The following is a 22,231-nucleotide window of genomic DNA, read 5'->3' on the forward strand; positions in this document are numbered from 1 at the left end:
TACAGATAGGATTAACTACGCAACAGGGAATCAATCAATTACCTTAATGGTCCATTATCAGGTAAAATCACTGATCACTTGTTGAATCAAGCTTCACAACACATGAGTCACATGTGTTATCAGTACAGGCAGAATTCTATCATTTTTGCTGTTAGTGCGAGGAAATAAGAAAATGTATCTTTTCTCTTACGTCGAAAATTTAACGTGACAATCTCCTGAAACTCCTAAAAAGTTATTTTTATTGCTATGATTTTTGAGTTTACAATTATCCTATTTTTCTATCATTCTCACTGGCCTTCGCGACAACTCGCTGAGGAGGATCATGCCCTCGATGTTGTTGTACTCCAGGAGGCTGACGTAGGCGCCCATCTCGGCGATGGACCGCACGTTCACCATCACGACATCCTCCACCTCCGGGAACCGGTGCTGGTAAAATCGACAGCTGAGGCTCGGCATCGCTGCGAGGACAGAGACAGTGAGTGAGGGTCAGACCATTAGCTTCTGGAGGAAACTATAAAGAGTTGCATTTTGGGGATTGTAGGATCCATCCCTTTTGAATTTATCTTCAAACTGATGAGGAAGAGTAAGAACATCTCGGCCTTCGTCTCACAACTTTATCAAACCACAAAACGAAATTAGCAGTTTGTCCCATTGAAACAGATTCATAATTGCACAGCTAAGTTACAATGAATGACTTTGTTACAGTATTAACTAACTAACCCTCAAGACTTGGACAAGGATCTTAAGATTAAGTACCGAATCTGTTAAGGTCTTCAGGTGGAAAAAATCTGTCAAATCAAACAATTTGAAATGAAAAACACTTTGCTGATAATCAGTGTCCAGGTTGTGACCTCCACCTGTTATAAAATGGAAACTACTTCATTTTAACGAATCCCAGCGAGTGAAAACGAGAACCACTGATCTGAGGGTAAAAGCGGATGCAGCACCAGAGAACAATGGGTTCACGACTGGGACACAACAACAGCCTCAGCAACTGAGTCATAAGATGAGATGTGTTAATTTTTAGTAGATTACTGAAATAATTTAGAGCTGTAAATAAGAAGTATTTATATGAATTTATCTGTTGATTAGTTTATGGATTAATGGACTTATTGTTGTTCTCAAAAACAACTGTCATGACTGTTGATCACAAACTATAAGTATCTACATCAACATGTGACAAACTAAAAGCTTACTTCTGATGGACCCCAACAGGCAGATTTCTCACTTTTCATTTAGCTCTGTGATTGTCTCTTATCGGCCTCCTCGTCTTTTCCTCACTCAGGTTTGGATCAGCTACGCAAAAGCTGTTGGCAAGGAATACGTCTCCACACGGCTGAGTAGGTGCCGTGACATTTTTGAGGAGGCAAATCCCAGCCTCTAGACCTGTCAGGGGGAGGATAGGTGGACGCTCCTGCTGCGCTGGTATTTTTTTGAGAGGGAGTCCGGCTCCCAAAGCACCGTGGACCATGTCCTAGAGAAGATGCCGCAACAGCAGAGACAGGGGAGGCCAGTGATGGACGAGGACGGGATAAGAACACAATGTCAAATAAGGTTACTTGCATTGTCTCTCTTACTTGGATTAAAGAGACAACGAGTTTAAAAGAAAAGTGTAAAAATATTTTGACCAAAACTTAAACAGAAACAAGGATTGTAAGCATTGTGAGGTTAAGCTTCAATGTGTCACTTTCAAATACAAAAAAGCTTTGAAGGAAAACTTTATGAACACATACATGCAGCTGTGATTTCCAGTCATGCCTGTTTCTCTTGGCTCAGAATTCAGCGATCAGGTGGTATCATAAGAATAAGCTGCTGAGGTACTTCCCTCTGGCAGGAGGCCGGGGTCTATCAGAACCAAAACCTCACGCCACAAGACCAGCTTCTCCCCGGCTGCAGTTGGCCTTATCAACAAGGCCCGGGACCCCCACCTGACTTGGACTCTTATCTGATTCAGATGGATACATCAAGCTGGAGCTGCAGCTGCAGGTCCAATCAATGTATTGATCTCTACTGGAGATATGGGAAACTACGCCCTGGAACAAAACCCTGGACCCAGTTTGCAGAGATGCTGATAAGACAAGGACGCGAGGAATATGCATACTTCGTCTTCGCGGAAGCGATAAGACAACCAAGACTGGCTATGCCAGATGTATTGTTTATAATTGTTAATGGTTGTTTTATTCTGCACATAAGTCACATTACAAACATTCAATAACATCTTTGTTTGGCTGGATTTCATTTCACTGTTATCGTTTAGGTTCTGTTGGTGTCTTTCCGCACCTATCGCACCATCTTATCTTATCACTGAGTGGCAATGACGAATAAGACAGAAACATTAGACAAGTCTTTTTTCTATACTTTACTAATCCCCTTCTCCTTCGGCAGTTCATAGATTTTTGCTGTTGGTCCATGGCTAAAAAAAAGATCCTCTGATTTAATATTTCCAGCCACATTCTCACTGGATCCCACATGGTATTTTAGCAATCAAATTACACCAGAAAGCAACAAAGACGGTCCAACGGCCCAAAGCACTTGGACCGTCAGTTGACACCAGGATGCTGGATGTTGGAGCTTTTATCGTCGAATTGTCACTAAGTGTTTCTTCATCCCATGAATTCCCAGTGTGGAAGATAGAGCAGCACCAACATATAAGAACGGTACATTTCTTATGTTTTCGTTAGTGACAAACCCACTGGAAAAATGATAGAGATATGGTGCTACATTTCAGCAATTTTTAATCAAAAAATCAAGACACAAAAAGTAGTCATATATTGGACACAACTAAGACCCTACAATGTAAGGCAGGGTGCAACGAATTGAAACTAATATTACAAAAATAAGGGACTGCATTTAAAACATTGCAGAGCTTATTTAATCCAGGGTGAAACAGTCAAGAGTCCAAGATCAGACAGTTGTCATTTCTGCGTGATGGGGAATGAATTCTGGTCCATGAGCTCTCCGACTCTTTCCTGAAGGATCTGAACCACCTCTGCCAGGATAAACACGTGTGTGTCGTCCAGGTCCTTCAGTATGAACTTCTTCCCCAAAGCCATCTTTTCATCCAGGTAGAGGAGGAACTGTTTCATGGCAGGATCACTGAAACATGAGAGAAGAGAGGCAAATATTAATTTAAAAGTATTTGCATGCAGAGTGAAGTGAAATTTAACATAAGTTTTATTTTTGCACAGAACACGACCAGGGTGCTAACATTTCAGGGCAGATTGGCAGATTCTCTTACCATTCCACGAGGACACCTTTGTGTACGTTGACCATGTTTGCAGGTGCAGAGAAAACCAGAAGCTAAAATACAGCACAGGGAAGATAAGTGACTTCCATGTAAACACGAGTAGCTCAAGTAGCAACAGCTAAACACACAAAGTAAAGAAGAATAAATAAACGTTGAGCAACGAAAAGTAAAGATCGGAATATTTTTGTCCTGGGCCATTTTAAATGAGGCTATTTTCTTACCATGCTAACATTGCTACTGTGTAAATAACAAATGGTAGGTTTGTGGTTTAGCATTATTAGCTTAGTAGCGCTAACGTTAGATCTTAAGTACGTATCCATAGTGAAAGTGCAACATACAGAATAGAAAGAGACATTAATGAATATAAACATACCCGGCTACGTTTAAGCGAAGAAGTAAAACCCAGACGAGAGTTGGTGTTTCCGCAGCTGTGTTAGCTGGTGCTAACTTGACTTCTCAAATCACTGTGGGCTGAAGACCAACAATCATTGAGTCGCAGGGTGCGTGTTGATGACGTATGAGGTGCGTGTTGATGACGTATGAGGTGACGTTCGAGCCGGCAATACCACGTGACTGAGTCAGGAAATGATTCGAAATATAATGGGCAGAGAAACGCAATGGATGACTCCTGAGTAGGGTTGCAATGGGAAGTTAAGCTCGGGAATTTGGGGAATTTTGAAAAAAAAAATACGCTAATTAAACACTGAGCATAAAAACATCAATGTAGAAAGGCTGTGTACATTTGCAAATACTGTGCAAAGACCTATGTTAAGAATGACACAACGATGCAGAAGCGTATAGTCAAGTGCCCAAAGTTTCCTCAGGGCTAAAATCAGCCTATGACAATACAAAATGTTTATATTTATGTCTGTTTATGACAAGGTAAATACAGTTAGTATAAATCACCCGCAATATTTTCTGTTAATTCCCATGGAAAGTTTCCAACTTTGAATATTCCCGGAATTTTGCAACCCTACTCCTGAGTCAGAATTGAATGTCAACGACTCGGATCCATGGACCCAACCTGCTCTGCGTCACAGTCCAGGCTGCTGCTGGTACATTCATGTGCTGATGTCATATATGCACATGTCAACGAATGCAGGCTGTTTGGAGAGAATCAATGTTTATCTCTAATTCGGACAAAATCCCTGCATTTGTAATTTAACATCTTTATTTCGTCAGGTAGCACAATGTTGTAAACCTATTGAACATTTATTGTGAAGCTAAATAGATTATGTAACCTATCGGTACTTTTTGGACTTGACCTGTGAATCAAGTATGACAAATACAAGTACAGCACCACACTGATGTATATAGTATACCCATAAAGCAGTACTGGTCAATAATTTGCAACATTTCCCATAATAAACAAACACACAGAGAGAATAAAGATTTATATAGCACTATTTTTAGAGAGAATCTGCTGTGATATGATTTTAAGCTTGTAACACCATAAAAAGCAGCTGTATTGACATTGCCATAGAAACATTGTTAAATAAATATATTGATTTAAGCTTTGAGAAGAAAATGAAACAGTGCGACAGTGTGTAGAGGAGTCCAAAAAGCCTCCAACTCAATGCATTTATTCATTCTGTATTGCTACTGACTACAAACACATGGAGTTAAATAAACAATTTTTTGATTAGTCCCATGAAAATAAACAAAACATCCTGAACTAATATGCACACAGGTCAAATTTGAGTAAGGCTCACTGAAGAAATATGTTTTGGCACAAAATATGACTCACACTGCTGTCATGGTAAAATATAAATATAAAAATAAAATCTTAAACCATTGCCTCAGTCAAAAATAATGCGACGAGCATTAGTGGCAACGACACGTCAGTGTAAAGTTAGCTTTAATTGCCGAGGTTTAGATTAAAACAAAAATTGTATTATCTGAACTTATTTAACATTTTAAATTGCTTTTAAAAATTCAAACGGATCTGTAGAAATCCTCTGACTGAGATCAATCTAGGACGAGAATACAACAATAAACTATCATCCCAACTGACAACTCTTCACAGCTATCAATGTGTTAAATTTTTTTCATTTTTCAAATCATACCAAGATCAAAGTAGTCCGTATATAAGTGTGCAACGATGAGGAGAGGCAGTTATGTTTCCATTTGGTTTGGGGTGTTCGTGAGTGTGAGTGCTGTCCCCATTTCAAGTATACAGTAGGCAGTATCAGTGTTCACACACTGTTTCAGTCAGTGGCTGAGGTAGCTCTGCAGTGCTTCCTGGATAAACTGGAGGCTGCGTTTGTACAGGAATGAGTCCTTCTTCTCTGGCTTGCAGATATTGAGATGATCTACATCGACCTCGATAAGCTCCCCGATGCCAAGATCTGGAATCAGAACAGTGACATGGTAAGAGCTACAGGAACAAAATGACAGATGTACAGCTACCAGGACCCATGCTCGGTTTGCTCATTCTTCCATATTTTATTAACAATACATCAGATAGACTTTCACATTACCCTTGTGAATTGGTGTAACATACTTGCTGACTGTGATGGCACCACCAGTATCTTGATCATGGGACCAATGTTTGTTGGCAGCGTCTCTGCAAAGCTCAGCACGTTGAAATCCTTCTCCTTGGCCATGTTCAAGAAGTTCTCGTTCAGGTTCCGCAGAGCTGGTGAGTCTTCACACACATGGACAACAACTCAGTACAGACGTTGAAGACTTTCTATGAAACACAAATAGTCTTGGAGGTCAGAATGAACTCACCTTTACAAAGTTCTCTAACTTCTACGGAGGGAAAGAGGAGGTATCTGACATTGACGGAGTATTCAGCCATGAAAGTGCCATGGTGAGGAACACTATAAAACATAACGCCCTTGGTGTTTTTTAACAGCCCATGCATCTCAGGGTCCTCTGAGGCATCCAGCAACATTTTCTTCACAAGTAATCCTGACGGAAAAATAGAACACAAGAGGATATTGCCGAAGGGAAAAACCTTAAAATCAGACGTATACAATCATTTGTTGGTGTTGGTGTGAAATAAGATCAAACCACTTCTTTCGAATGCGGTGTCCAGGAGATGTGAATGAAAATCAGATAAACTTGTGGAAGGGAAAGTCTGTTAAAATACCTCCCATACTGTGGGCTACCCAGACCACAGGCCTCTCTCCAACCCCTGCCAGCTTTAACTTCTTTAGCAGCTCTTGACTTCTGTAGGCCAAAGACTTCCTAAAGAGATGAGAGACAGGAATGAATAAATAGTTTGTTCAGATAGGTAGTGTTAGAATTGTGTATAATGCATATTAGGGATTTAATACTTGTGGGAATTTAAAGAAACTATGGATTCTTCACCTCTGATTCTCAGCGGGACACTTGGCCAACCAGTCACTGAGATGACTGTCATATTCAACTGACAGGACTCTCAGATTTGGACAGTCAGCAGCCAACCATGCCTGTCAACAAGAGAAGACACCGACACAGAGGAACAGTGAGGTGATTTGTTTCCTCAAGATTAATCCAAATGAGAACTCAGATGAGACAAAAACTGAAGACCCTTCTATTATACTAAGAGGAATTCAGGGGATTATCTTACCTTTGGCCAGCACTCAGTGTAGTCGTCCCAGCTTCCCGCCTCCTTCTTCTCCTCCGACACGCTGCGGTCCTTCTGCCTCCACGTCTTGAAAGCTGCCCCTAGAATCCCATGGATGAACAGCACGTCTGCTTTGATTGGCTCGCTGTAAATTAAAACATTGCCAAACACAAATGTTGGTTTTAAGGTCAAATAAAATGAATCAAATTATAAAAAGGTATGAGACATAATAATAATTGTTTTCCTACTTGCCACGTGTTTGTGGATGGAGGATGTAGACGCCATCTTGGTATTTCTCTTTTACAGTCTCCCTATCTAGGTTGGCCAGAGCGCGAGCTGCATGAGACGCCTGCATGACGTGAGGAGAGTGCATCATCTCAGCCAGCACAGACACCCAGCCTGAGGGTGGGTAAAAAAAGCTGTTACAATTTGGACAGAGAGTTTTAAAATAAAAAATTAGAGACACAAATATACAAAATGAATTAGGCACATGCAAAGGCTTGTTTTTTTTAATAACACCCTTAGTACACACGGTCCAAGACATGAGCAGAACCCTCTCAATAATCAGATAATTTACAGACTCACCAGACTGGGCTATGGCCTGGTGAACGCTCTCATTGAGCGCCAAGTTTCCAATGATTCGAACAATGTTCCTCTGAATCTTCATGGAGTCTCTACGGAGCTGATAAACCCTCTGGAGGAGCTGCAAGCCCCCGTTGGCAACTATGTGGTCACAGTGGCTCTGGACCTGTGAACAAGAAACACATTTTCCCGTAAGTTCAGAACAGTTATTCACTTCCCCTGTTTCTGTCTGGGGAAAGAAGGAATGGAAAAGAGGTGTGTGATTCACTTTAGGAAAATCCAGAAAAGCCTTATATTTGTACTTTAACTATCAATCACAGTCTCAACACGAGTTATTCTGACTCACTGAGCTGGTTGTTCAACTATGGTCAACATAAGCTGATGATAATGAGGTCATGACATTACAGAACATTGTGTCCAGTGTGATCGTCATTTTAAATACAGCTGACAAGAGACCCTCCAGTCATGAATTAACTGAACTAAAACAAAGAGTGTTCTGTGTTGGACTTAGCTTTTACTTGAAGAACTTTAAATTTGTGAGTGCAGAACAACACAATTTATTGTAGAATGTCGTTCTATGATGTATATGGTCAATTTTCTAAGATGCACAATGGTTGTCGTTACCTTTGAATGCTGCACCAGTGCTTGTAGACAGAAGGATTCCACCTTCTCTGAGGGGACGGAGGTGAGGCTCTGGGCGTAGGGGAGCCCGTTGCCTCCAAAACACCAAAGACCACCCTGCAACACGGGAGAGCACAGGTGTTTGTGATAGACTTGAGCATATAGAGGCTCACTGTTGTCCTGATAGTTCTAGGAAGTCATGAGTTCATGTATGCATCCATCAGTCAGGATTACCCGCTGCGCTGCCATGGACTGAGTGCTCTCTCTGAGGGCCAGCGAGGTGAAGTACTGAACACATTTGTCCACCTCAGATAGAGGCAGAGACGCCAGCAGCTGCCTCAGTCCATCCTCTTCTGACAAACCCTGTGAAGATGTTAGCACAGTTGTGTGAGCTAACGCTGAGGCAAAGGATATGTAGGCATATAGTTGAACTAAGATACATACATCTTCCAGGTCAGGTAGCACAGGTGGGGGCAGGAAGAATCTCAGGTCTACCTGAGGAGTCCGGGCCAGGCCCACTGCTGTTCGCTGGTCTATAACCTGGGCTGCTGTACGATACTGGTAGTCTGCAATATTAATAGGTGTGAGCTAATCCCTTCTTATTTCACTTGTTGCATTAAAATAATATGATGCAATCTTTACATATTTTACCATGCCAGTTGTGATTATCCGCAAGCTCTTGTACAGCCTGTTGTCTGACGGCTATAGTGGCCGACTGTGTCCTTTTCAGCAGGACCCATAATGCCACCTCATGAGGGTCTGCATCTACATGGCTAAAGTGCTCTAAAATTCACAAACAAAGAACAAACTCGTAGAACATTTAGACAACACAGAGGAAACGTATGCACAAACATTTCTACGCACTCTCAAGCTCCGTCTACAATGATTTACTATCAGGGTCTACAACACCACCCTCAGCTAGGAAGTTACAGACCTTGAGTCATCAGTTTGGCAGCTGTTCATTTTAAAACATCAAAAGTGAATTTATTAGAGATTTCATTGGGATATTATTTATGGAGGAATGCTAATTATGGAGTTAATATAAGTGGCCCAAAAGAATTGGTTGCACAATATACACTAGTGTTCAAACTATGGGATGTTGAAAAACAGGATGTGCGTGAGCAAGGCAGGTGTTTCCTTTGTTCCTCTCCTTCACTCCACATGAACGTGGCAGAGTAACTGTAGTTTTCTGAGAGTAAAAACTTCTGCTTTCTAAATCAGGGATAAGGATCACGATTTCACACAGTGGACTTTCAGATTATCAGGTGAAGTGGTACGAAGTCCACTTTTGGTTGCTTACCATCTAGGGAATTCAGCAAAAGTCTAGAAGACATTTCCATAAACCGCCGTGCTGCTTTGTGAAGCTCCCGCCTGGCTTTGTTTGTAAGCCCTGAAACATACACACAATGGAAAAAAAAAATAAGAACCACAACTAACTACAAAATCAGTGTTACATTAATGCCGCCTATATAACAAATGATTCAAAAAGCAATGGTTGTTATTTGGTATCATTGTACAGGTTGGTTGGTTATTTTCCCATTACGTAAGTGAACCTTGACTTGTGGAAGGGAGATCAGTCAACAGATTGACCCCAAAAAATCTGACAGGAAAGATAGAAGAGAGCAGGAGGAAGGAAAGTCGGGAAGTAATGATCGCAAATGTCACTGGACACCTGAACATTACAGACTTGGCACGGCTGTGTGCTCATACAAAACATGAAGCTACTCAGCGTATTTAACCAGATTTCAAACATCTGGGCAAGGGAGGACAATGCCCAAAACCAATAAATCAAAACTAAATAAACATCTCAACATGGTCCTATTCTTGTAAGTTCCATAAGGTGTTTTAAAGTGACTGAATGGGAATATACATTACCTGCAGTGAGATTGTCCTTCTCATCTGAGGGCGAGGCTTTCAGGTAAATGTAGGACTTGTACTTCTCTTTATAAATTGCACTGGTGTCGATGGTCACGGCCTTGTCCAAGGCTACAACCTCGTACGTAATAAAAAGACAGCCCCTGCAGGGAGGTAACAGACAAGAGGAAGCACATTTATACGCTTTGACACAAACTGCACACATCAGATTGAGTATTAAAAGCACCTTACCCTAAGACCACCGCTCCAGTTACTTTAGCAACTTTCCCTGCATTGAAACAGGGAGAAATCTAAATTAGCCGAGCGGGTCACATTAAAGCAAGCACACTGACGCAATGTCTTTGCAGTAATCCGATTTACGGGATAGCTGCTGTCAATATTAAGAGTTAAATTCAATCTTAATTCAGCTCCATTGACTCACTTAGATCTCTCCACTGCAGAACTCTCTTGACTCCAGGCCCAGCGGTGCTCAGTCTCCGGCAGCGGATCAGGCGTAGAGCTGCTGCAGACATGCTCCCCCTGCAAGAACCAGCCATGTAAAGTTATTATTATTATTAATATTAATAACAATAATTACAAGCACGTATTTCAAGCCATACGATGCAAAACTGCACTGGTAGTAAGGTGTGTAAACAAGTGCACAACACTAGTGACATGTAACCAACTAGAGTCAAATATGTTCTATATAGTAAACAAGCTAACTCTGATGCCACTCTTTCAGTAAAACCTCTGGCTAACTTTAGCTAACATTAGATAGATAGATAGATAGATAGATAGATAGATAGATAGATAGATAGATAGATAGATAGATAGATAGATAGATAGATAGATTAATTTATTCATCCCCAAAGGGAAATTAAGTTGTCATAGCAGCCGGTATATTTGAATAGAATAAAATACAATACAATAGAATATAATAAAAAATATTGAGGTAGAAAGAATAAAAAACAGAAACACAAGATAAAATAGGTAGATAAGGTGCAGTGGCAAGATGATGGTAATAGTACTGATGATATGATTGTAATGTTATTGTTAGACAGTATATAAAAATAGTACAGTATATATAGTATATAATATAACATAATATATATATTGATATATGATAGTAATTATACCAATATTATAGCAGTATATAGTAATAATGGCAGCAACAGTATATATAATAATAATAGTAATAGTAATATAATTATTAATAATAATAACAATAATAACAAGCACGTATTTCAAGTCATACGATGCAAAACTGCACTGGTAGTACGGTGTGTAAACAAGTGCACAACACTAGTGACATGTAACCAACTAGAGTCAAATATGTTCTATATAGTAAGCAAGCTAACTCTGATGCCACTCTGTCAGAAAACCTCTGGCTAACTTTAGCTAACATTAGCTGCCGCTACTATCCCGGGATAACTAAACCGGGTGTCGTTTTTTCTGGACTTTCAGTTAAATCTTGTCATCATCCAAACATACGTGTCTGTGAATCCATCGCAGTGACACCCTCAACACAAACACTAACAATAAACACACGAAGCGACGTTAGCATTCAGCCACCATCTACCTCCTGTCATGTTTAGCTTGTTGCTAACGTGTCGCTGCTAACCAGCTGTGCACCCCGCTGTCTGAGCCTGTGGAGCTGATCGTGTGGCTTCATGTCCATGGAGACACAGGGACATTACCTTGTTTATGGACTGACACTGTAGTTGAAGAGGACTCCAGTGGTGACCCCCCCCTGCTGCGGCTCTCAAACCTGTCCCACAAATAATACGTCATCCATCGCAACTGACGCTCAACCGTAAAAAAAAAAGTCAAACGACAAATTATTTATTAAAATGTTTTCTTTAGTGGTCAGACTGGACTTGAATAGGATTGGAGCGAAATTAACATTTAAACACATCAGTCGTGCAAAAAAATATAATATCGATATAATGTTTATAGAAGGATGTGGTGGTGCAGGTAGTGGCGTTGTATTAGATGACGTCCCCCTTTGGTATTTCCTGTGTATCCTGTGTTTGTTTCCCTTATGTCCAGTAATGGACAACGTCACAATCTCAAGAGTTTTCTTTGGGAAAGAAATGACAGTCTCTTCATTGGTCTCTTATTCACTAGCTGTGTATTTATTGGTTTGTTTGTTTCTTCAGATTTTTTATATAAATTTAAGTTTTTTAAGAAGTAGAACCGTTAGTTTCGTTGTATTTCTTTTCTTTTGTACAATGACAACAAAGCATTTCTATTTAATTTCTATTCTATTCTAAGGTAGTAATCATTTGGTTGAGGAGTGTATCTAGGCCTGTACAATGTGACGCAGGATTGGTGAATGTGAGGTATCTTCAGGATTATAGGGCCGAGCACTGACAGGCACTGACAGACAGTGAGGCCCTATTGAAATTGTAAGGATTATTATTTATTTTTTCAGAAAAATGAACTGGCTTTTTGTTATTAAACATTTTTTTTGGTTTTTAATTTAATTAATTTTAATTTGTTTTTAATTTAATTATTAATTTAATTATAATTTTATTTACCTCCTGTGCAGAAGCGGACTGTGCATCTCATCATCTCGATTCATTGGATTTAATTTAATTAAAAAAAAAATTAGGGTTATAATTGTGGTTAAATTATAACCAAAGAAAATCGCTATGGTAACTTTGGTCATTTGAACTCTTAAACTGTTCTGTATCAGCTGAACCTGTTAATGCATAATGCATAATGACAATTATATCTGCTGTTTAACTGAACTGAACAAACATTCCCAGCAGAATTCCTTGTAGTGTTAATGTTTTTTACACATTAATTCAATCACTGCTGCTCAGAACAACACAAGGAGATAAATGGGAATGAAAACTTAACCCTCTGTTGCCTTATATTAGAAAATGTATCCACACACTGATAAATCCCATGATTATAAATGAACATTACAGTCAGGTTGACCTCATCAGACATAAGATTTGTTCTTCTCTTCTCTCCTCTTGGCAGCAGAAACATTACTATTATAATTTTTTGAGTGATGCCAGATAACAAAAAGATATCCTGGGTATGTTGAACCTGCTTCCTCGTACAGACCTCGGGGCACTGCTTTGTTAGTGCTAGCAAACGCCCTCCAAGCTTTGTAAGGAAAAACACAGTGGTCACGTGTCGATTCTTGCTTTTATTACATTAACTTATGAGCAGAGTTCAGTAAATGGCATTCAAACATATATAAGATTGTAAAAGCTCTTTCAACTAATGCCCTCTTTTCTGTCTCACATTATCACAAACACACACACACACACACAAACACACACACACACACACTCACACACACACACACAAACACTTTTCACACACACATTAAAGTTCTTTGTATGACACACACACTCACATATACTTCAGCTTTATAAAAACATATGAGGCAGCAATTAAAACATCAAAAGCTGTCTCCACTAGGTTTTGCTTGGATACACCAATGACACACACAATTTCCTTACTGCACACAAATATTCGTCTTCCTCTCGGATACACACAAACACACACACACACACACACACACACACACACACACACACACACACACACACACACACACACACACACACACACACTTTATCTCTCTCTTGCATATATTCGGTGATCAGCAGGGTTTGAAGCACAAGTCTTGCCTTGCATCATGAATGCCCAACCAACAATATGCATATGTAGATTTTCCTGGTCGAGACTAAACAAAGATTCTGTGCAAGCATACAATGAAGTGTCAAACAATGATTTTTAAATTTAAAACAATCAGTATTGAATGCTGAAACTCAATGATGCTTTTGTCGAAATATATATTAACTAACCGAAACTGATTGCTGCTGCAGATTGTTGTTGTCTCGGGCAGGACACTCGATTTGACTTTGACTTCCATGTCCGCTCCGCCCAGCTCCACCTGGTCACATAAATCAATACAGCTCGATTCCAGTTTCATTCATGAATCCATTTGTCAACCCATTCATTCATTGTCAGCGTGCATGGTGCTCCCTCTCCTCCTCAGGTGCGCGTTTCCTGATAAGCTCTGATAATGCTCTCATAAGCTGGAGGGGGGGTCTGCGTAGCCTGCAAACCCCTCACACCATTGCCCCCCCAAAACGACTCAGGTCTAGGTGGGGTAGCAGCTGCCTGGGCCGCAGTGTGACCTCTGACCTCCACGCCCGGATCAGACGTGGAGGTCAGAGTCGGGGTCCGAGGCAGCGTGGTCTGACTTCCCTCCTCGGCCTCCCTTGCGATCTGGCTGCACTGGAGCAGCGGGTGGAAAGTGGAGGCCCTGAAGCTGGATTTGTGCCCCAGGGGGTCGAAGTGATCCGGGGAGGACGTCTGCCGGTGGAAGCTGAAAGCGGCGCTGACCAAGCTGTTGTTGCTGCGCCGGTCGTAGCTGCTGTTGCGGTTGAAGCCGGGACGGTTGCGTGAGCTGGTGCGTGATGGACGTGGGGGGCGGCGGGTGATGCTGGCAGAGCCTGCTCTGCGGCGGGACATCCAGGTCAACAGCACGTAAACCAGGGCCCCCAAAACCAGGCCCACTCCCATGGACACGCAGAAAGCTATTATGAGAGGGACTGTGGAGAGAAACATGTTCTGCACTTCAGTGTATTTCAACGATATTTCACAAACATCCTCCAAAGTCTTTAATTCCACACATTTTGCTTTATGTCTCTTTCCCCCCATTCACTTTGCTCTGAGGGGCAAGAGGTTAAAAATAGGTTAGAACATCTAGATGCACGTCAACCTTAATAACAGTATAGTTATTTTTGAATCATCCCCTGGAAATGGAAGGAGTTTAAATTAGAATCTACGGCCTCACCAAGATTTCAAAAAACATCTGTTTGTTACAAATGGAGGTTTGCCAGCAGTTTTTACGAGTTGGTGTGTTTTTGACAAAGTAATAACAGGCTTTCATCTTTCAAGTATACCAGAGCAAGTCCTTTGGAGACAAACAAACTGATTGCATTTCTTCCCCACACAAAAAGGGCACAGACTTCTGCTTATTGCTCTTTGGAAGCAGTACTCCCGACATAGGCTGAGACAAATCCTGTTGGACTTGTGCCAGGGTAAATAAAACAATTTCCTTTCAATACAGTTCGCTGTTAAAAAGACTTTACCCGTTTTAGTGTAAGGCTACATTTCCACATGCAGCAGCTTTTCTGTGACTTGAGGAAAAGGAAAGCAGACACTGGTCAAAAGTCATCTGGAAATAACATTTAGGCAAAAAAGACTCAGACAACATAACAGAACCTCGTAGAGTTCGACTGAGTGTTTTTTTGGAAATGGAAGAAAAGTTTCTTTGAATATTGTTATTTGTCTGATAAGCTGCTTTATAAAAGGAACACATATCCACATATTGTATCTATTCCAGGGGTGATTAAAGCATACATTCCTTTTAGAACAGCAGTGCAAATCACAGAGACCACATGAAACAGACCAGCGAAGAGAGAGAGGAAATTAGAAAAAACTCACCCGCATCAAACGACTCAAGTATTTCCAGAAAGAGATTTGTGTTGTTCTCGGCCATGACTTAATCTGTTCAGTTAGAGGAGAAGAGAGAGAGACTCAACTCTCAGTCTTTATTTTACTCTCTCTTCTTCTCCCTTCTCCTTCTCTTCTGTCAGCTCTTGCTCTTTCTTTTTTTCCTGTCTATTTTTTCCTCCTCTCTTTCCCGTCCTCTCACTTTCTCCCTCTTTTGTCCCTTGCTCACTTGCCCTGTCAGTAAAAGTCTGTCCCCCTCAGAGAGCGCCTCAGCCCCAGAGGCACACAGGACTGGCAGCTAACCCTGGCAGCCGTCTTGTTTATGGAAGCGGAAAACTACACTGTCACATTTCCTGCTTTTCTGCTTGAAATTAGCAACAGGAGGGGCTTATCTGTCCAGGACAGAGATCCTGGAGGTGGGGAGACGGGGGGCTGTTGCCATAATCACTTCCTCTCCCATCATTTCCTTCAGGTTGATTAATGTACAACAGTGTCAGGCCAGCGCCACAAGACTCACTTCTTCAGCTTTCACCCTAGGAAAGTGCACCACACTCACCAACATTTTTATTCCTGTCAGAAACTACTGACATTTTAATGTCTCATATTTTTCTTCTTCCACCACAGAGACCACAGGTGAAAGTTTTGCCATCATCCGCTCCAGCAGTTACAATTCTGGGTCTGAAATGGGTGTTGAAGTCAAAGCCACATCTGGAAAGTATGGTGGCAACGCTTTAAGTGCTTTTAATTCTAAGTTGTGCTGATACAAAATAAATATGCAACTCTGGAGCATTTTGGAGCGTTCCAGATGCCGTTTCTGATTTGCAGCATCTTTGCTATAACCTCAGTCTTTCCACATTGTCTGCCAGGTCAGCGGTGCCTGCATGAGACGTCTGGTTGGAGAGATCCAGTAAAAACATTGTTCCTCGATAAGATAAAAAAGCTGCACGTTACTCTTCGAATGCACCAGCATGTTTTACTTTTGAGTGTTATTCTTTTTCCATCCATGACCAATCGGGACACGGTGAATGAAAATTAAGCTCCTCATGTTTCTCTTTGTTGCTGCCTCACTCAGCGTTGTTTGAATCCCCTTGGAGCCAAATCTGCAAGGTCATCAGTGCAGTCACACGAGTAAAGGATGCGAGTCGTCTTATTGGTATGTATCTGATGAAGACCAGCCTGTTTGCCCCATTAGCATCAAGTAAGTCATATGGATCCCATTCAGTAAGACTAATTCAGACAACGAAAATTGTCTTCACAAAGCTTGAACTTTATTATTGGCCTCTGCTGTAATAACCTGCAACACCCATTACTGTTTTAGTGTAGCTGTAGTGTAACACTGTTCTGTTCATAGGAGGAGGAGAATATAATATCATGATAAAGAAATTAGATTCGTGTAAGGACTTAAATAACTTGGGTTGCACTGAACTACACTGTTTTATTGCTGTATTATGAAAATCATTAGGAACAGTCAGTAGTTTCTACGGATGTAGGTTTCATAAATCCAAATCTCAATAACCTCTTGAATAATACATTTTGAAGTTCTTGGACTGCACTGTATATGATATTATAGGAGGGATAGATGGACAATTTATATTTTATGCAATGTTTTTTACGTGTATAAACTAGAATGGCGCTGAGAAAGCACATACCTCCACCACTGGCCAACAGTCCCCTTATGAAACCAGATATACATTAACTAGATCTGAATTTTATTTAGATCTGTTGCTGATTGCAGACAATGATCTTTCTCCTAATGGTGGCTGATTTTCTTAAATCAAGATTCTCTCTATTCCCTGAGAAATAAATGAAAATGTTTAAAAACACCTCTAACCAGTTCTATATCCTTCCAAACAGAGTCATGGTAATCTATCCTGTTGTTTTTGTGTAATCACTAAAACATAACTGCTGCAGTTTGGAGTGTGAAGTGCTCCCACTGCTCACCACTAGATGGAGGAATACTCCACCCTTACTGTGCAGGTTCACTTCCGACCTAGTCTTTCAAACACGTGATCCAGCCTTCTTCGCACAGTATAAATGAAAGAAAACATCCATGTCAGGTAATCAGCCTCTATCTATCCACAGGAATCCTTCATGAGCCAACGTAGCATCTTATATTTATCATGCGATCGTCTCCACTTGACGTTTAATTCTGTGTGCTTCATATACTGAACCGATAATTACATTACATACATGCACTCCAGCATCCTCTACTTATTACTTATGGAACATATCCCACAGTTTGTGATATCACACACAAAGTGCAGCTCTAATCACGTGGAGTACACTTTTTGCAGTGGTTGCATAAACCTGCGGCTTTTTTTTCAATGAAAAATGGGTAGTGAGTAAATTCCACGTCTTAATAACCTCGGTATACAAACAGAGAGTCAGTATAATTCTTGTTTAGACCGATTCTTTGTGCAGCACATTGAATAGAGTTGCAGAACACTATTTTCCTTTTGGGGGCATTATGTTGATTTGGACTTGCAGGTTGACAGAGAACTTTCTAATGAGATTTTAGAAAACCGCTGACAGTGCATGGCAGAGATTACCACACCGGCGGCCCGTGGTCCCATGCAGCTCTGTGCCTGTGAAATGATTAGATAAGAAAACGGATTCTAACAGGGGAAGGGTTCGGCTACTATAGGAAGATTTCCTATTGACCTACGTGCTTTGTCTCGGCCCCCTGCTCCCCTCTCTCTCCTCTCCCTTCTGCTGAATGGGTTTGGTCCATAGACTGTACATATTGGTCCTGAGGGGCTCTGGACGATAGAGGTCACCCCGAGCCGAGCTGCGTGAAAAATGTAGGAATCAGCAGTCTGCCCATGCTGCAGAGGAGCCGGCCAGCCCAGCTCCATCTCTCAGTGTTTCATTGCCCTGGCAAGTCAAACAGCTCGAACACAACATGGTTAGATCCTGTTCATCTACTAGGATGAAGTGATTTTGTTGTTATTGAGTGGGTTAAGGTCAAACCATCAAGATTATTGATTTGGCCCCTGGCTTTTGCTATAAGATTTCTGAATGCTTGTAATTTGGCTGTATCATATATATTTGTCCAGATTATAGGATATATATAGATATATATATATTTTTTTTTTAAGTAACTGAAGGTATAGATTTTATTCTGTGGTGAGCTCTGCCGACAAAACCTTATTCTCATGCTTTTCATGTTCAACAATTCCCCTCAAAAAGTCTCTGTCGGTGCCCCTCCCCCGTGCCATTTGACTAGCTGACAAATTTCTCCCATAAGCAAACATCATGTTTACTCAGTCGCTGCTGACAAACAGAACACAGCAGAGCTTCAAATGGGCGCTGAGACAATACAGAGCGCTAAAAAATCTGGATTCACAGATAGATTGTGGAGCTCTGATCCATTAAATCGCCCTCGATCCTTCACCTGCTCCAACAGTCACCATCCCTAAAACCCTGAATCCATTCCATAAATTAATCTGAGGAGGCAGGTCACGGCGGATTGAATTGAATGTGCACTATATCAATGTGTCGAATACCAAAATTGAGCCGATCAATGATCATTTATCAACTTTTATACTTTTCATGCCCGCTCCTCTGCCCCTCACTTTATTGGATGTTGCTGTGCCCTCCCTCTCTAAGAGCTCTCCTGAGATGATGATGAAAGGGCTCGTCTAATGGGATTGCACATCGCGATAAGTGCTCCGAGCCGAGTGGTTCGTCACACCTCCCTGCTGTATTTCAAAGAGTGGCATCGATCTGCTGTGGAGTAGCTATATCTAGATGTAGAGCCATCTTTGATTATTGATCCTTAATCACAGTTTTTCATTCCATCTGCAATATTTGAATGTGTCACAAGAAGTTATTCAAAGGATGATCTGCCTCCGAAAATACAACTCAGTGGCTCGTCAGTGAGAAAAGACACATGAGGCTCCAGTCCATTCTGTTTATCGGAGATATAGAAACAAGTATAAACTATCCACCTAGTTATCACAGTTTTAATTACAATAAATTGATAATTCAACAAAGATAGCTTTAAATGTCCAGATACACTAATGAAACACTAACACAAACACAAGTAAAAGGGCATTTATACAGCAAGTAACTAATCACAAAGCCATTAAAGATTGATGCATATTAAGTAAGTGATGTGTTGTTGCTTTTACAGTTTTGTTGCAGCTAATTCTGTCCCCTCCCCACACACGCACACCTCTTACAGTGGCAGCAGCAGGCATGAGAAGATACCCAGCACATCATTGGTCCTGATGCCTCGAAGAGCTGCAAGAGTCCTTGCTTTGGATTGGACAGCAGGTGGCAGTGCAAGTAGACGGAAGCTGTCTTATCTGTAGAAGTAAAAGGCTCGGGCGAGGGAGGGGACCACCGAGATGTTCAATACACACACACACACGCACACAAACACACACACACTCATGCATGCTCTCATACACATACAGTATGCACTTACATCATCGTCAGGGGAGGAGCTTCAGTGAGTCTGTGGATTGCAGACTGCAACAGGGATGGCTTGAGAGAGGAGAAGCACAGCTACATGGACATGATGCAGCTTGGATGTCCTGCAGTGAGTGTGTGTGAAGACAGAAAAACTGCGGCAGCCCTGTCGGAGTCCTGAGGAGTTGGGACGTGGCTTCTCTGACCTTAGGACGGTGCCATGGCATCACCAAGGCACTACGGCCACACCAGTCGGGACATCACCAGCGTGATGCAGCAGCTGCAAGGTAGGTGTAAAATGCCTACTCACACAGCTCCGCCTGGGTTTGCAGCGTTTTTTTTTTAGAGGTGACCCAGTGCCTGGCATGACACAGCAAAACACTGAACTGAAGAGAGAGACTGGCTGTTGCTGCAAAAAAAAAAAGAAGCCTCACATGTGTCTAATGACCCTGGGAGTCTTATCTCTGGGCGGCTGGAATTCAAGTTCATAGGGCTTCACAAATCTGTGGTATGGGAAGGACATACAACTGAGAGGGATACGCAATGTCACAGCACACAGTGTTCAAGTACACTGGAAATATTCAGGTTCCTATCAATCATTGCTTTGTCTGACATTCTGTTTCTATCAGTGCTTTAGTTTGCTTTACTTCCTGTGGAGTTCTTTCTCCTTTAGATTGAGAGCCAATGTCAGTCTGTGCATAGAATTATGCAGCATGGCAGATCTGCAGCCATCAAATTAAGGCTTTTAATGTTGGATAGCACCAATCAAAGCAAATGAGATTAAACAACCCAGTGTGTGTGTGTGAGAGTGTATTATTGCATTGTTCTTGTGGGTGTTTGCTGTTTGTGTTTATGTGTGCACATGCTCGCTGTGGGTTTGCAGTGTTACTGTGCACATATACTGTATGTGCATGTGCGTCCTCTAATCGTGGAAGCAGACAATAGCAAAACTAATCCCCAGAGGAGCTGACAGGATGAAGTCTATCCCTCCCTCTTAACTCAGCCGTAGTAGGACAATCACATCCTCATCCTACTGTACTTACAGTATAACTAATTGTGGCTCAATTTACAGATGTTAAGTTTATTCTCTTTAACCTTTGGAATATAAAACCAAGCAATTTCTTATCTTATCTCACCCTTTATTTGCAGCAGATATTAACATTTATTCAGTATTTTACCCTACCTACAAGTTAAATAATGTGGCCATAAAGCTATTTCACAAGCCTCCACCCTAAAACACTGCATCTCTTGCCCATGCTGAGAGCAGGATCAGACTGTGACACTTCCAAAGTAACAGGAAAGTCAGGTGACACCAGAGCTGAGATCCAACATGGCTGCCCCCTGCTCGGCTTCTGAGGTGGCAGTTCCTGTGAAAGCCGAGAGCATCACCAGCAGCACACGTGGCTCCTCTGCATCACTCTGTGCAGGTGCTGGTGCGCACTTTGAATCCCGAGGGTACCGTGATTGATCTAAATTTAGAAGCGTCCCCTTAAGCCGTCTCCTCAGTGTGAAGACAGAGTTATGCAGATGCGTAGTGAGAATAAGGCAGTTAATTAAAATTTGAGGATGCAGTGTGTCACTCAAAAACCTGATCATCGCCGAGGAGACGTCACTGTTTTTGGGAGCTGCATGATATATATTTTTTTATCTAAACTGGGGAACTAGAGTGTTTCTGGAGATCTTGCAGATATTTGTGGAAAGAATAAGCAGCTAAAAGAAAGTCCACTACTTGTAACTGAGTATTAAGAGTCACATTCAACGCTCTAAGGCACAAGTTGACAGGAGCTGTCAATAAAACTGTTTTGCCCCACGTGGAGCTGGTGGGCAAAAATTGCCTCCCGTGGTCGGGGGTGTGTCTGTGCGTCGACTCGTGAAATCTTTATCTATTCACACCAAATACTACTTTTACCAACAGTAGCTTTATTGTTGCCGTCCACTGGCATGAAAGCATCTTGGATAAGATAAACCTGGTTGTCGTGGTTACGCTTACAGATGGATTGCGGGTTTCTGGGAACAAGCTTTCTTTAACATTGCCCTGTGGGCCACAACCACAGGCAGCGTTTACGGTTGGAGTAGACACCGTACGCTTAAGTCTGACATGCTGCCTGTGGTGTGAATGGATTCGCCCGAACAGTCCCAATGAGTTTTTTCTTTTCCATGTGTCACTCTTTGTGCTATGTTTGTCTTCCTCTGAGTACGTGATCACATTAGCTTATTTACCGGGGGCACAAGGCATCCAATTTGATGCGTCGCTTTATTTGATGTGTCCCGGAAGCCGTCCATCTCCTGGGAGACGGGAGCTCAAGCTGTGATGATATCATCAAGACGCTTTAGTGAAAATCAAAGAGGAACACTTCCACGTTTTCATTCGTCTTCACATGAAACGGCTAGCAGCGCAAGTGGAGCGTAACATCACTCAAACATGAGTTCTTTGTCTTCGGAATGCAGTGTTTCTATAGGCAGTA

At 41.6% G+C, this 22,231-nt stretch overlaps 3 protein-coding genes across 3 annotated transcripts; all 3 read right to left on the reverse strand.

The window, feature by feature from the left end:
• Window positions 1-2,718: 2,718 nt before the first annotated feature.
• On the reverse strand, window positions 2,719-3,749 carry gtf2h5 (general transcription factor IIH, polypeptide 5). The gene is made up of 3 exons (XM_061091678.1): window positions 3,621-3,749; window positions 3,239-3,300; window positions 2,719-3,096 (listed from the first exon to the last, which is right to left on the reverse strand). The coding sequence occupies exons 2-3, from the start codon at window positions 3,271-3,273 to the stop codon at window positions 2,916-2,918; spliced, it is 216 nt and encodes a 71-aa protein (XP_060947661.1). The 5' UTR covers window positions 3,274-3,300; window positions 3,621-3,749; the 3' UTR covers window positions 2,719-2,915.
• Window positions 3,750-4,421: 672 nt separating this feature from the next.
• Window positions 4,422-11,607, reverse strand: serac1 (serine active site containing 1). Its single transcript, XM_061091391.1, has 17 exons — window positions 11,558-11,607; window positions 10,303-10,400; window positions 10,113-10,149; window positions 9,882-10,024; window positions 9,307-9,396; window positions 8,658-8,789; window positions 8,451-8,572; window positions 8,241-8,369; window positions 8,010-8,123; window positions 7,389-7,551; window positions 7,052-7,202; window positions 6,807-6,948; window positions 6,566-6,666; window positions 6,345-6,442; window positions 5,981-6,163; window positions 5,751-5,894; window positions 4,422-5,595 (listed from the first exon to the last, which is right to left on the reverse strand). The coding sequence occupies exons 2-17, from the start codon at window positions 10,391-10,393 to the stop codon at window positions 5,459-5,461; spliced, it is 1,977 nt and encodes a 658-aa protein (XP_060947374.1). The 5' UTR covers window positions 10,394-10,400; window positions 11,558-11,607; the 3' UTR covers window positions 4,422-5,458.
• A 1,826-nt stretch (window positions 11,608-13,433) lies between these two features.
• myct1a (myc target 1a) lies at window positions 13,434-15,631 on the reverse strand. The gene is made up of 2 exons (XM_061091709.1): window positions 15,342-15,631; window positions 13,434-14,443 (listed from the first exon to the last, which is right to left on the reverse strand). The coding sequence occupies exons 1-2, from the start codon at window positions 15,394-15,396 to the stop codon at window positions 13,881-13,883; spliced, it is 618 nt and encodes a 205-aa protein (XP_060947692.1). The 5' UTR covers window positions 15,397-15,631; the 3' UTR covers window positions 13,434-13,880.
• Between the last annotated feature and the right edge of the window lie 6,600 nt (window positions 15,632-22,231).

The sequence above is a fragment of the Limanda limanda genome, chromosome 18 (genome assembly GCF_963576545.1).
Source record: "Limanda limanda chromosome 18, fLimLim1.1, whole genome shotgun sequence".
NCBI lineage: Eukaryota > Metazoa > Chordata > Actinopteri > Pleuronectiformes > Pleuronectidae > Limanda > Limanda limanda.